At 38.3% G+C, this 14,403-nt stretch overlaps 1 protein-coding gene across 1 annotated transcript in view; it reads left to right on the forward strand.

Annotated features, from left to right (window-relative positions):
* The window catches only part of PRIM2 (DNA primase subunit 2), a 324,596-nt gene extending 313,528 nt beyond the window's left edge, over positions 1-11,068 (forward strand). Inside the window, exon 14 of the mRNA XM_033217543.1 lies at positions 10,160-11,068. Within this exon, the coding sequence (XP_033073434.1) occupies positions 10,160-10,390 (231 nt within the window). The 3' untranslated portion in view covers positions 10,391-11,068. The remainder of the gene's footprint in view (positions 1-10,159) is intronic.
* Positions 11,069-14,403: the final 3,335 nt, after the last annotated feature.

Below are 14,403 nucleotides of genomic sequence, written 5' to 3' on the forward strand. Positions count from 1 at the left end.
CTCCTGAGCTTGCTTCAGACCCTTCACAGGACACTGGATCTGAAACACTAGGACCAAGCTAGTGTGGTAGAATGCAAATGCTTCACAGAATGTTCCTGTCTCAATACATAAAATAATGCACAAAACATAATTTTAAAACTCATCAACCACAAAGAAAAACATCACCAATGGCTGGGCGTGGTGGCTCAAGCCTGTCATCCCAGCACTTTGGGAGGCCGAAACGGGCAGATCACGAGGTCAGGAGATCGAGACCATCCTGGCTAACACGGTGAAAACCCCGTCTCTACTAAAAAATACAAAAAACTAGCTGGGTGAGGTGGCGGGCACCTGTAGTCCCAGCTACTCGGGAGGCTGAGGCAGGAGAATGGCGTGAACCCGGGAGGCGGAGCTTGCAGTGAGCCGAGATCCGGCCACTGCACTCCAGCCTGGGCGACAGAGTGAGACTCTGTCTCAAAGAAAAAAAAAAGAAAAGAAAAACGTCACCAAGAGTAACCAAAAAAGAAAACGGGCAAGGAAAGAAACAAAAGACTCACAGACAAAGTCGTGAAAATGCTCGCTTAATATTTCCAAACATAATAAAGGAAATAGCTGCTGACTTGAGAAGAAATAAGTGAAATGGAGGATTTAGATGTGGATACCTGTATTTATTCCTTTTCCTAATTTAATTTTAAAGTAAGATTTCCATTTTGTTTACTTTATGCTTTTCCCCTTCCCCCCACATACAAAAAAACCCCTAAGTTTATTTTCCTAAACAAGACAAAAGGAAACTGAATGACAGCCATACACACTTCCTTTAAAAATGAAAATGAAAGAAACACTCAGAACACAAAGAACCCATCCTAGAAGAAAATATAGAATTCTATAAAAAGGAAACTTCATAATTTCATTTTACTATCAAGCAACTTAGTAGATCACAATGAACATCACAAAATGAGTTAAGGACAATTGCAGATCAAGAAAAAGGAGAAACAGCATCACAGAGCCTTGGCACAAATCCTCACTTCAAGGCCCTTGGCACTGTTTTAACCACTGTTTTTAGTGGTTAATAAAAAATATTAATTACCTTTGAAAAAAAGGCAGCAGCCCCAGTGAGGGGCTTATAGATAAAATCCCCATCTCCCTGGGATGGAGCACATGGGGGAAGGGGCGGCTGTGGGTGCAGCTTCAGCAGACTTAAACGTTCTTGCCTGCTGGCTCTAAAGAGAGCAGCGGATCGCCCAGCTTAGTGTTTGAGCCCTGCTAAGGGACTGCCTCCTCAAGTGGGTCCCTGACCCCCATGTCTCCTGACTGGGAGACACCTCCCAGCAGGGGCCAACAGACACCTCATACAGGAGAGATCCAGCTGGCATCTGGCCGGTGCCCCTCTGGGACGAAGCTTCCAGAGGAAGGAACAGGGAGCAATCTTTGCTGTTATGCAGCCTCTGCTGGTGATACCCAGGCAAACAGAGTCTAGAGTGGACCTCCAGCAAACTCCAGCAGACCTGCGGCAGAGGGGTCTGACTGTTAGAAGGAAAATTAAACAGAAAGGAATAGCATCAACATCAACAAAAAGGACGTTCACTCAGAAATCCCATGCAAAGGTCACCAGCATCAAAGACCAAAGGTAGATAAATCCATAAAGATGGGGAGAAACCAGCTCAAAAAGGCTGAAAATTCCAAAAACCAGAATGCCTCTTCTCCTCCAAAGAATCACAACTCCTTGCCAGCAAGAGAACAAAACTGGATGGGGAAATAGTTTGACAAATGCCAGAGTAGGCTTCAGAAGGTGGATAATAACAACCTCCTCCGAGCTAAAGGAGCATGTTCTAACCAAATGCAAGGAAGCTAAGAAGCTTGAAAAAAGTTAGAGGAACTGCTAACTAGAGTAGCCAGTTTAGAGAAGAATATAAATGACCAGATGGAACTGAAAAACACAGCACAAAAACTTTGTGAAGCATAAAAAAGTATCAATAGCCAAATCGATCAAGCAGAAAGGATATCAGAAATTGAAGATCAACATAATGAAATAAAGCGTGAAGACAAGAATAGAGAAAAAAGAATGAAAAGGAACGAACAGAGCCTCCAAGAAATATGGGACTACATTTGATTGGTGTACCTGAAAGTGACGGGGAGAATGGAACGAAATTGGAAAACATACTTCAGGATATTATCCAGGAGAACTTCTCCAACTTAGCAAGACAGGCCAACATTCAAATTCAGGAAATAAGAGAACACCACAAAGATACTCCTTGAGAAGAGCAACCTGAAGACACATAATTGTCAGATTCACCAAGGTTGAAATGAAGGAAAAAATATTAAGGGCAGCCAGAGAGAAAGGTCAGGTTACCCACAAAGGGAAACCCATCAGACTAATGGTGGATCTCTCTGCAGAAACCCTACAAGCCAGAATAGAGTGGGAGCCAATATTCAACATTCTTAAAAGAATTTTCAACCCAGAATTTCATATCCAGCCAAACTAACCTTCATAAGCAAAGGAGAAGTAAAGTCCTTTACAGACAAGCAAATGCTGACAGATTTTGTCACCACCAGTCCTTCCTTACAAGAGCCCCTGAAGGAAGTACTAAACATGGAAAGGAACAACTGGTATCAGCCACTGCAAAAACATATCAAATTCTAAAGACTATCGATGCTATGAAGAAACTGCATCAACTAATGGGCAAAATAACCAGCTAGGATCATAAGGACAGGACCAGATTCACACATAATAATATTAACCTTAAATGTAAAGGGGCTAAATGCCCCAATTAAAAGACACAGACTGGCAAATTGGATGAAGAGTCAAGACCCATCTCACGTGCAAAGACACACATAGGCTCAAAATAAAGGGATGGAGGAATATTTACCAAGCAAATGGAAATGGAAAAAAAAAGCAGGATTTGCAATCCTAGTCTCTGATAAAACAGACTTTTAAACCAACAAAGATCAAAAGAGACAAGTGCATTGCATTATGGTAAAGGTATCAATGCAACAAGAAGAGCTAACTATCCAAAATATATATACACCCAATACAGGAGCACCCAGATTCATAAAGCGAGTTCTTAGAGACTTACAAACAGACAGACTTAGACTTGCACACAATAGCAGTGGGAGACTTTAACACCCCCATTGTCAATATTAGATCAACGAGACAGAAAATTAACAAGGATATTCCAGACTTGAACTCAGCTCTGTACCAAGCAGACCTAATAGACATCTAGAGAACTCTCCACCCTAAAACAGCAGAATATACATTCTTCTCAGCACCACATTGCACTTATTCTAAAATTGACCACATAATTAGAGGTAAAACACTCCTCAGCAAATGCAAAAGAATGGAAATCATAACAAACAGTGTCTCAGACCACAGTGCAATCAAATTAGAACTCAGGATTAAGAAACTCACTCAAAACCGCACAACTATATGGAAACTGAACAATCTACTCCTGAATGACTACTGGGTAAATAACAAAATTAAGGCAGAAATAAAGATGTTCTTTGAAACCAATGAGAACAAAGACACAATGTACCAGAATCTGTGGGACACAGCTAAAGCAGTGTTTAGAGGGAAATTTATAGCCCTAAATGCCCACAAGAGAAAGCAGGAAAGATCTAAAATTGACACCCTAACATAACAATTAAAAGAACTAGAGAAGCAAGAGCAAACAAATTCAAAAGCTAGCAGAAGAAAAGATATAACTAAGATCAGAGCAGAACTGAAGGAGGTAGAGACACAAAAAATCCTTCAAAAAATCAATGAATCCTGGAGCTGGTTTTTAGAAAAGATAAAAAAAAAAAATCAATAGACTGCTAGCCAGACTAACAAAGAAGAAAAGAGAGAAGAATCAAATAGATGCAATAAAAAATGATAAAGGGGATATCACCACCAATCCTACAGAAATACAAACTACCATCAGAGAATACTATAAACACCTCAATGCAAATAAACTAGAAAGCCTAGAAGAAATGGATAAATTCCTGGACACATACACCCTCCCAAGACTAAACCAGGAAGAAGTCAAACCCCTAATAGACCAATAACAATTTCTGAAATTGAGGCAGTAATAGCCTATTAACCAAAAAAAAGCCCAGGACCAGACAGATTAACAGACAAATTCTACCAGAGGTACAAAGAGGAGCTGGTACCATTCCTTCTGAGACTATTCCAAACAATAGAAAAAGAGGGAATCCTCCCGAACTCATTTTATGAGGCCAGCATCATCCTGATTCCAAAACCTGGCAGAAACACAACAAAAAAGAAAATTTCAGGCCACTATCCCTGCTGAGCATCGATGTGAAAATCCTCAATAAAATACTGGCAAACCAAATGCAGCAGCACATCAAAAATCTTACCTACCATGATCAAGTCAGCTTCATCTGTGGGATGGAAGGCTGGTTCAACATACACAAATCAATAAACGTAATTCACCACATAAACAGAACGAATGACAAAGCCCATATGATTATCTCAATAGATGCAGAAAAGGCCTTCGATAAAATTCAACACCACTTCATGCTAAAAACTGTCAATAAACTAGGTATTGATGGAACCTATCACAAAATAGAGCTATTTTTTGACAAACCCAAAGCTAATATCATACTGAATGGGCAAAAACTAGAAGCGCTCCATTTGAAAACTGGCAAAAGACAAGGATGGCCTCTCTCACCACTCCTATTCAACATAGCATTGGAAGTTCTAGCCAGGGCAATCAGGCAAGAGAAAGAAATGAAGGATATTCAAATAGGGAGAGAGGAAGTCAGATTGTCTCTGTTTGCAGATGACGTGATTGTATATTTAGAAAACCCCATTGTCTCAGCCCAAAAACTTCATGAGCTGATAAGCAACTTCAGCAAACTCTCAGGATACAAAACCAATGTGCAAAAATCACAAGCATTCCTATACACCACTAATAGACAGAGACCCAAATCATTAGTGAACTTCCACTCACAATTGCTACAAAGAGAGTAAAATACCTAGCAATACAACTTCCAAGAGATGTGAAGGACCTTTTCAAAGAGAACTACAAACCATTGCTCAAGGAAATAAGAGAGGACACAAACAAATGGAAAAACATTCCATGCTCATAGATAGGAAGAATCAATATCATGAAAATGGCTATAATGCCAATAGTAATTTATACATTCAATGCTATCACCATCAAGCTACCATTGACTTTTTTTTTTTTTTTTGAGGTGGAGTCTCGTTCTATCGCCCAGGCTGGAGTGCAGTGGTGCAATGTCGGCTCACTGCAAGCTCCACCTCCCGGGTTCACGCCATTCTCCTGCCTCAGCCTCCCGAGTAGCTGGGACTACAGACGCCCAGCTATTTTTTTGTATTTTTAGTGGAGATAGGGTTTCACTGTGTTAGCCAGGATGGTCTCGATCTCCTGACCTCGTGATCCACCTGCCTTGGCCTCCCAAAGTGCTGGGATTACAGGCGTGAGCCACCGTGCCTCAGCCGCTACCATTGACTTTCTACACAGAATTAGAAAAAAAATACTTTAAATTTCATATGGAACCAAAAAAGAGCCCGCATAGCCAAGACAATCCTAAGCCAAAAAAAAAAAAAAAATAGCTGGAGGCATAATGCTACCTGACTTCACACTATGCTACAATGCTACAGTAACCAAAACAGCATGCTACTGTTACCAAAACAGATATATAGACCAATGGAACAGAACAGAGGCCTCAGAAATAACACCACACATCCACAACCATCTGAACGTTGAAAAACCTGACAAACAAGCAGTGGGGAAAAGATTCCCTATTTAATAAATAGTTTTGAAAAAACCGGCTAGCCATATGCAGAAAACTGAAAGTGGACCCCTTCCTTACACCTTACACAAAAATTAACTCAGATGGATTAAAGACTTAAACGTAAGACCTAAAACCATAAAAACCCTAGAAGAAAACCCAGGCAATACCAATCAGGACATAGGCATGGGCAAAGACTTCATGACTAAACCACCAAAAGCAATGGCAACAGAAGCCAAAATTGATAAATGAGATCTGATTAAACTAAAGAGCTTCTGCACAGCAAAAGAAACAGTCATCAGAGTGAACAGGCAACCTACAGAATGGGAGAACATTTTTGCAATCTATCCATCTGACAAAAGACTAATAACAAGAATCTACAAAGAACTTAAACAAATTTACAAGAAAAAAAAAAACCCTGTCAAAAAGTGGGTGAAGGATATGAACAGACACTTTTAAAAAGAAGACATTTATGCGGCCAACAAACATGAAAAAATGCTCATCATCACTGGTCAAATGCAAATCAAAACTACAATGACATATCATCTCATGCTAGTTAGAATCATGGTCATTAAAACATCAGGAAACAACAGATGCTGGAGAGGATGTGGAGAAATAGGAATGCTTTTACACTGTTGGTGGGAGTGTAAATTAGTTCAACCATTGTGGAAGACAGTGTGGCAATTCTGCAAGGATCTAGAACCACAAATACCATTTGACCCAGCAATCCCATTACTGGGCATATACCCAAAGGATTATAAATCATGCTACTATAAAGACACATGCACACGTATGTTTATTATGGCACTGTTCACAACAGCAAAGACTTGGAACCAACCACCCAAATGCCCATCAATGATAGACTGGCTAAAGAAAATGTGGCACATATACACCATGGAATACTATACAGCCATTAAAAAGGATGAGTTCATGTCCTTTGCAGGGACATGAATGAAGCTGGAAACCATCACTCTCCGCAAACTGACACAAGATCAGAAACCAAACACTGCATGTTGTCTCTTATAAGTGGGAGTTGAACAATGAGAGCACATGGACACAGGGAGGGGAATATCACACACCGGGGCCCGTTTGGGTGGGGGTGCTAGGGGAAGGATAACATTAGGAGAATTACCTAACGTAGATGACGGATTGATGGGTGCAGCAAACCACCATGGCACGTGTATACCTATGTAACAAACCTGCACATTCTGCACATGTACTCCAGAACTTAAAGTATAATTAAAAAAAAAAATTTAAATGGGGATTCACTAAAGATATGCACATACCTTAAATATTATATCTTAAACTTAAGACATTTGAATGCCATTTATTTGTTAGGGCAAAGTCTGTTGAGTATCGTTTAGTGTTTGGAATTTGATTTTATCTTTCTTTTATAAACTATACCCATAGTACAGCATCAGCAATTTCCAACTTGGATTCCTTAAAGTAGAAAAGGAACTTGATATGCAAAGCAATAGGATCTTTCTTCCTCTCCTTCTGTGACTTCTACCTTTTTTTTTAAGTGACTTGCCTTTCTTGAGTCTTTAAAAACATTTAATGTAGATTTCATAGAACTAACAACTCTTTCTTTTACATTCATTTTTATTTGCTTTTCCCATAGCAACCCTATGACTTAACGCTGTTATCTCCATTTCATAGATGAAGAAACTTAGACTTTAAAAAGATTACCCTATTTCATTTTGTGCACATAGAAGTCTAATAAACGTATTGCTAACTGACAACTTGAAGCGAGGTATAGAAAATGCTAACATATTTTTATAGCATAAGATATTAGATTATTTTTGCATAAAATACAACTATGTTTTTATAATCTTTATAGCCAAGTTTCTCTCTAGAAATAAAATTTATAATGGAGATATCATTATCAGTTTGATTTTGCACACAATCTCTTGAAACAGATTTCAGAGCAACTAATGATCTAGTCAGAAGGCCTGAATTTTAATTCAGACAAAACCAGTTACTAATTCTATGACTTTGAATAAACTATCTGTTCTTCTTAGGCCTCTGTACATGGAGGAGATTCAATTTAATGGATTCCCCAAGGTCTTTCTAATCTCTGGTTTTCTGTTTACAAACTAGAAAGCCTTCTGATTAAAATGTATTAGATAATAAACTTACTTTTTGTGAAACACATTGCAAAATGCAAAATTTATATTGGATTTTTAATGAATTGGGTGAAAATTGAATATAATAAAGAAGTTCATAAATGATCCCATTGTTAATAAAAATTATAGATATAAAAGATTTTGGAAACATTTTGAAATCAAGCAGTTAAGTTAAAAAAATAAGGCAAAGATAAAAATTTGTTCTTAATGATCTATAACTTTTAAAATCAGTCTGTATACTCTCCATCTGTTACACAGTGGAATTACTGTAAAATTAGCCTAACATGTATTAACAACTGGTGAAAGAGAATCAGAGATTCCTAGGGTACTTAAATAAGTATTACCAGAAAAGACTTATGTCTCTGTCTGTTGGTCCGTCCACCAGTAGGGTTCATTCTAGACCATAGCAGCAACCCCTTTTTTCCTGGCCAATTCATTTTAATCTGCTATAAGATTATACACAACTTCAGTCGCACCACGTCTCTTTTTAAGGGTTTTTGGTCACTCTCTGTTGCCTAGAGAATTAAGTCTTGACCACTTACCCTGATTTTCAAGGCTCTCTCAGGCTGGCCCCTGCCTGTCTTTCCAAACTCATTCCTTGCATGTGCCTTTCATTCTAGGCTATGTGAACTATTTCATATTTGCTTTCCCAGGACATTGTCTCTTTACTTCGCTCACGTGGTCCTGCTGCAAATATTGCCTTTCCCCTCATCATCCCAGCTTTTCACTCTCTGCATCTTTCCAGACCCAACTCAAATAGCACTTCTCTTTCAAAGCCTTCCTTGATCTCAGCTGAAATTTCTCTCTACTGTGGAGTGTAATAGGTCTTTATCTGTGACCCTCATCACTTCTCCATTCTTGGTAGAGGTTTTTAAGTATATGACTTACTGGACTGGAAATTCGAGTTAGTCAAATGTATCCCCGTATGCTGAATAGCGAATAGTTTATAACACAGTCTTTTATATAGTAAGGCTTTAATTAAATATGCAAAATTATCACTGGTATACACTATTTCTGGGTCCACCTCACCAAACATTAGATACCTACAGTGTGCAAGTCACTTCAGTATGAAGGGTGAGACATAAAAGGATTAGTTAATAGAAGACAGATGAACAAAAGAAATGGAATGACTTCTCAGTTTCCAAAAACTTGATAAATGAAAATACCACCAAAGAAACCAACAGTCACTCACTCAAGCAAAATGATATTTTTTTTGTCAATTCCAGCTGCAGAAGGCGAGAAGGCAGGGATTTGAGACTGTGGAAAGCAAACTGCATGTAAGGAGAGATTAGTGCATAATTTGAAATGATACTCAAAATTAAAGTTTAATGATAGTATTTGAGAAAAAATAACATAAGTTATGAAGTAGGCATGTTTGTATTCAGGCACAGTGAAATGTACAAGAAGAGATTTTCTGTAAGAAGACCAAGGAAACGCCAAGATTAGAATGAAGAATTACATTGACTTAGGTTGCTTTTTCGGTTTATATCATACTAAATGAGATTGCATATGCCAGACTTACAAGTAAGCTCTAAAACACAAGTGGTATCAGGGACCAGTATCAAAATGATCAAAAGTGATTTTATGATCACTTAAAAAAACCACAAATACTTATTGGCCTACAATGTGGCAGGCCTTTTACTTGGAACTGGGGATGTAATAATGGATCACACAGGTCCCTAACCTGTGCCTCACTAACACACAGTGTCTCACACACACACACACACACACCACACACACACACACGTTTCTATTCCAAACACAGTTTTATAGTTTTCTAAGTTTTTATTTTGATGTAATTGTTAATCAGAGTTGGTAATGCTTTGGGTATTGCCAGAATTGAAGACATGGTGTAGATGGGAGGTGGCAGGTAGGAGTTGGGGACTGGGGAGGTGAGAGAAAGGTGTCTAGTATGCCCCAAGGATGAATGGTGATACGAGTCACTGAGAGCAAAGGATGGGGAGAGGGGAAACGATACGTTTCCTATTGGGTGTGAGCTGCCTTTGAGCAATCTTAGATGTTGAGTAGGTGTTGGATAAGGGACTGAAACTAGATAGGGAACTGGAGCCAAACACAGAGGCTCAGACTAGAAATATAAATGTGGGAGCCATTAAAGTTTGGGTAGTGGTTGAAGCTCTCCTTGAATGAAATGGTGTAAGTAGTTGATTAAGTGTTAGAATGTGTACAGCTAGAATCTGTGTTTCAGTTATTAAGTTTTAAACAAGGACTAGAACAGTTTTTGAAACTCATATATTTATAGCTTTGCCATGTATTAATGCAATATAAATTTCCTTCCTTTACAGGTGGATGATTGTGGCTTTTCTTTGAATCATCCTAATCAGTTCTTTTGTGAGAGCCAACGTATTCTAAATGGTGGTAAAGACGTAAAGAAGGAGCCTATCCAACCAGAAACTCCTCAACCCAAACCAAGTATCCAGAAAACCAAGGATGTATCATCTGCTCTGGCCTCTTTAAATTCCTCTCTGGAAATGGATATGGAAGGACTAGAAGATTACTTTAGTGAAGATTCTTAGGCAGTTTTGTAACCCTTTTTCCTCAATAGCCTTCATTTCCTGTTTTTAAGATTTTGCTTTTGTTGTTGTTGAAAAGGGATTTCACTCTGTCACCCAGGCTGTAGTGCAGTGACACAATTACAGCTGATCGTAGCCTCGAACTTCCCAGCTCAAGTGATCCTCCTGCCTCAGCCTCCCAAGTAGTTGGGACCACAGGTGTGCACACCATACCCAGATAATTTTTTTAAAAAATTTTTGTGGAGGTGGAGGTCTCCCTATGTTGCCCAGGCAGATCTCAAACTCCTGGGCTCAAGTGATCCTCACACCTCAACCTCCCAAAGTGCTGAGATTACAAGTGTGAGCCACTGTGCCTGGCCTTTCTTTTTTTAACCTTTTTGTTTAACTTCTCTCTTCACTGCATCCCAGTCCATCTACAGGAAAGCAGATTTGAGGTAAAAACAAAGACCTTCACTATATTTTGCTTTGACAAAAGGAAAGAGGAAGAGTTTCTATTAAAATCTATCACTTGAGTGATGTCATTTAAGTCCTGTTTTAGGAGATAAAAATAGCTTTTGGGACTGGTTAAAGTCCCCCAGAAACTATAATACAGTTAAGAACAACTTTTGTTTTAACTCATCACTTTGTAATTTTGACTCAATCCTTTTCTGTACCATTTTTGTTAATAAATATCAAAGTGTACGTGACAGTGTCTGTGTATAATTGGGAAAGTCTTATGTCATAACAGAATGAAGTTAGCTTTAGAAAGCCGAGCATAGAAATGTAGGTCTTCGTTGTGTTAAAAGGGAAATGTTAGAAGCACTCTCGTCACTGTAGTTCAGTGAGAAATTTTATGATAGAATGTTTTGTATCTGGCAGTTTTTAAAGTGGTCATTTGGAATATCCAACACACTGCTTATCACTAATGAAGATTTTAAACTTTTCTTTACCTTTTTTTTTTTTAAGAGTTGACCTGTTTTTGGTTATTCTACATCAGGCACCTTTGAGTGGCACCAAACTCTCCGGAGGGAACTGTGACTTGGGAATTAAAAGAAACAAAATTTGTATAGCCAGTTATATTTATTAAGGAATAATAGGGATATTTTATTATGTAAAATAATGGCACATCTTATCTGGTGCCATTACTCTGGGGACAGGTTCATGAAGAATAGACAATTACCAAGCAAGAAGGTTGTACATATAAAGTGTTTATTTTACCCTCCAACTTCCATACCTTATTACTTATGTGGTTGCTGTGAATTACCAAATAGATTCGGTAAATTAATTAACTTCAGCAATGAATAGTGATACTTGTAGTAACTCCCTCCTTTCAGTGCCAGCAATAGAATTTAATAAATGTTGTGGATGATTACAGACGTACGAGACCAATGCCCTGTTCTCTGTCTGCTTTTGTCAAGGGAGTAAGGTGAAGTTGATGATCCCTGGCACATATGCCTTGTGGAGCAGTGCCATTGTGGATACCCTCGTCTACATAATGATTTCCTCCTGGGGCTCTACTCACTCACCAACAGGATTTGGGGTGCTCAGGAAACCCGGTTTGAAACATAGTTCTTCCTCATCTATTACCTTGGAATATGTGGAAAGTATTAGTGTATTTCTGTCTTTTCCTGGTAAAGAGGGATTTTTAAATTTTATCCTTTTGAATCAGATACTAACTAAATTAAAAAGAGGACATTGTATTCAGAAAACTAGACTTAGCAGCACCGTGTTTTTAATCATGTGATAAACTGCATCACGATGAAAAGGATCAAACAGGATCAGATCATCAGAAACTAAAAACGTCAACTAACTGAGTTTTCATTTTAGGCTTCTGAGTCAAAGATTTCTTGGAATATTTAGCAACATATAATTAAATGAGATACTATCTAAACTTTCACTTGTCTTGGTGAATTATTATTTCCTAGTTCAGAAAATAGTATTATTCCACTACAAATTACCCCTATAAATCTCTGCCTTCTGAAACCATCTGCTACTCCCTTCATCATTTGTAGTTCTCAACAGGAATCTGATGATTACCTGCCACGTTATCCATGGACTGCAAAACCACAAGTCCTTTTTAAAAAAAAAATAAGAACAAGTGCTACCTGGAGCTGTTTTAACCACAGAATTAAGGTAGCTTTAGAAAGCCGAGCATAGAAATGTAGGTCTTCGTTGTGTTAAAAGGGAGATATTAGAAGCACTCTCGCCACTGTAGTTCAATGAGAAATTTTATGATAGAATGTTTTGTATCTGGCAGCATTTTGCAAGGCTGTCTTTTTCTACTGCTTCATGTTCTCCTTCTTTTATGAAGCCTGTGCTCCCACCAGCTAAAAGGACAGAGTCATTAACGGCATGGTAGATGTAGCTTACTGGACTATTTATTTTATACTGGCAGCCCCAGGAAATTGTGTCATCCTACTTGAATGTTTTATATGTGTCTAGTCCAACTCCAAAATAACACTAGTTTAAATATTAGTTGTATTACAGGTTCAATTCAATTTATTCATAAGACATCTATTATACAGAAGAATATATAAACATTCTGTGAAATCTATAGATTAGAGGATAGGGGATAGAGGTTTATAAAAGAAGATCAAAATTAATGCTTTTCTGGTGCTTTTTGGAGTTGGAAAAAGCAATTTATTTTTCATGCTTCGCAGGTCTTGACAATTTTGATTTGTTTTCTTTGAGAGCAGACCTGTTTGAATTGGTTGATGTAGAAAGAACCCAAAAGAAAAATCAAAAGCCAACAACCTCTTTTCAAAACAGTAGCCAGTGAAAAAGAATATGAGTCTTCCAGATCATATTCTGGATCTTAGTCTTTTATTATCTCCTCAAGTAAGGGAGGCTGTATGATTATCAAAGACAAAAGAAGAAACAGCAAAAGAAAGAAACCAGGTTGGAAATTTGTAACTGGTTGAAGCAGTGGCTTTGTTAGGAGAGATTCTGTCATATTTCTTTCAAGTTGTTTCTCCATAATGTTTTTCATTCTGCCCGTACAGTACAAACTTAATTGCCATGTACATAAAAGAACACTAGGAAGGTTTTAAGTAAACTTTTTAGGACTGCTTATAATATTATAGAGTCATAAAAGTGAATAGTTATAGATTTCGAATGAGCTGGGAATGGAATAAAGCAATGGGAAAGATCTCTAATTCACGTAGAATTTTAATAAGCTAAGGGATTTCTTCTCTCTCTAAAAGCATGCAGGGTGTTTTGCTTGTTACACTTTGCTGTCTTATTGATACTCAGGGTCTTTGCAAGCAAACTTCTGTAATTCTTTACAAAGAAGAAAAGAAAACTTCTGGGATTTAAGCTTGAAAGGCGAAATGAGACGACTCTAAAGTTCTGTTTCAGTTAGAGTCTACTCTTTGCAAATTTAATCAAGGTCTTCCACAGGCATCAGCTTGACATTAAATTTAAGTGCCCATTAAAGTGCGAGTTTGACAGCAGTTCTGAATGTGAAGCTCAGTCTGAGGACATCTTTACAGCTGGAAGGGAAAAAAAAAACGTTGAGAAGCCTCAAACCACTGTGGTAATTAGATCCATTTGTTAACTTCTTTTCTAATGTTGGCAAAGGGAGGGAGAGAAAAGTTTGACAGAGGCTGGAATCAGGAAGGCAGTCCAGAGCTCCCTGCAGAAATCAGGTAAGCACAGGGTCCTGTATTGCAGAGAATACTGGAGGATATTCCCTCTGACAAATGAGTGAGATGGGGAATTTATTTGAAGAACTTGATTCGGTTTGTCTTCCTTTCAACACACAGAGCCATGATGTGTGGAAACTGTGTTTTGGATAGGTGTGTTGGTTTGGTCGTAAGGCCCTTTGGAAGACACACAGCGTTATTTGGGAGTGGACCTCTGGTGGTACATTGTTGGCCTGAAGAGTTAATGTTTCTCACAAGGGTATCTAACTTATATTCAGGTAATCACTTATTTACCCAAAACATCTGGTCTTTTCATTATTGAGTTCCTTTTTCACGGGTTGCGATTGCCCTAGTCTAAGGCTTCTCACCATAATTGGCATTGTAGGCAATTAG

This window comes from Trachypithecus francoisi, unplaced genomic scaffold, assembly GCF_009764315.1.
Source record: "Trachypithecus francoisi isolate TF-2019V2 unplaced genomic scaffold, Tfra_2.0 Lachesis_group10, whole genome shotgun sequence".
In the NCBI taxonomy this organism is placed as follows: domain Eukaryota; kingdom Metazoa; phylum Chordata; class Mammalia; order Primates; family Cercopithecidae; genus Trachypithecus; species Trachypithecus francoisi.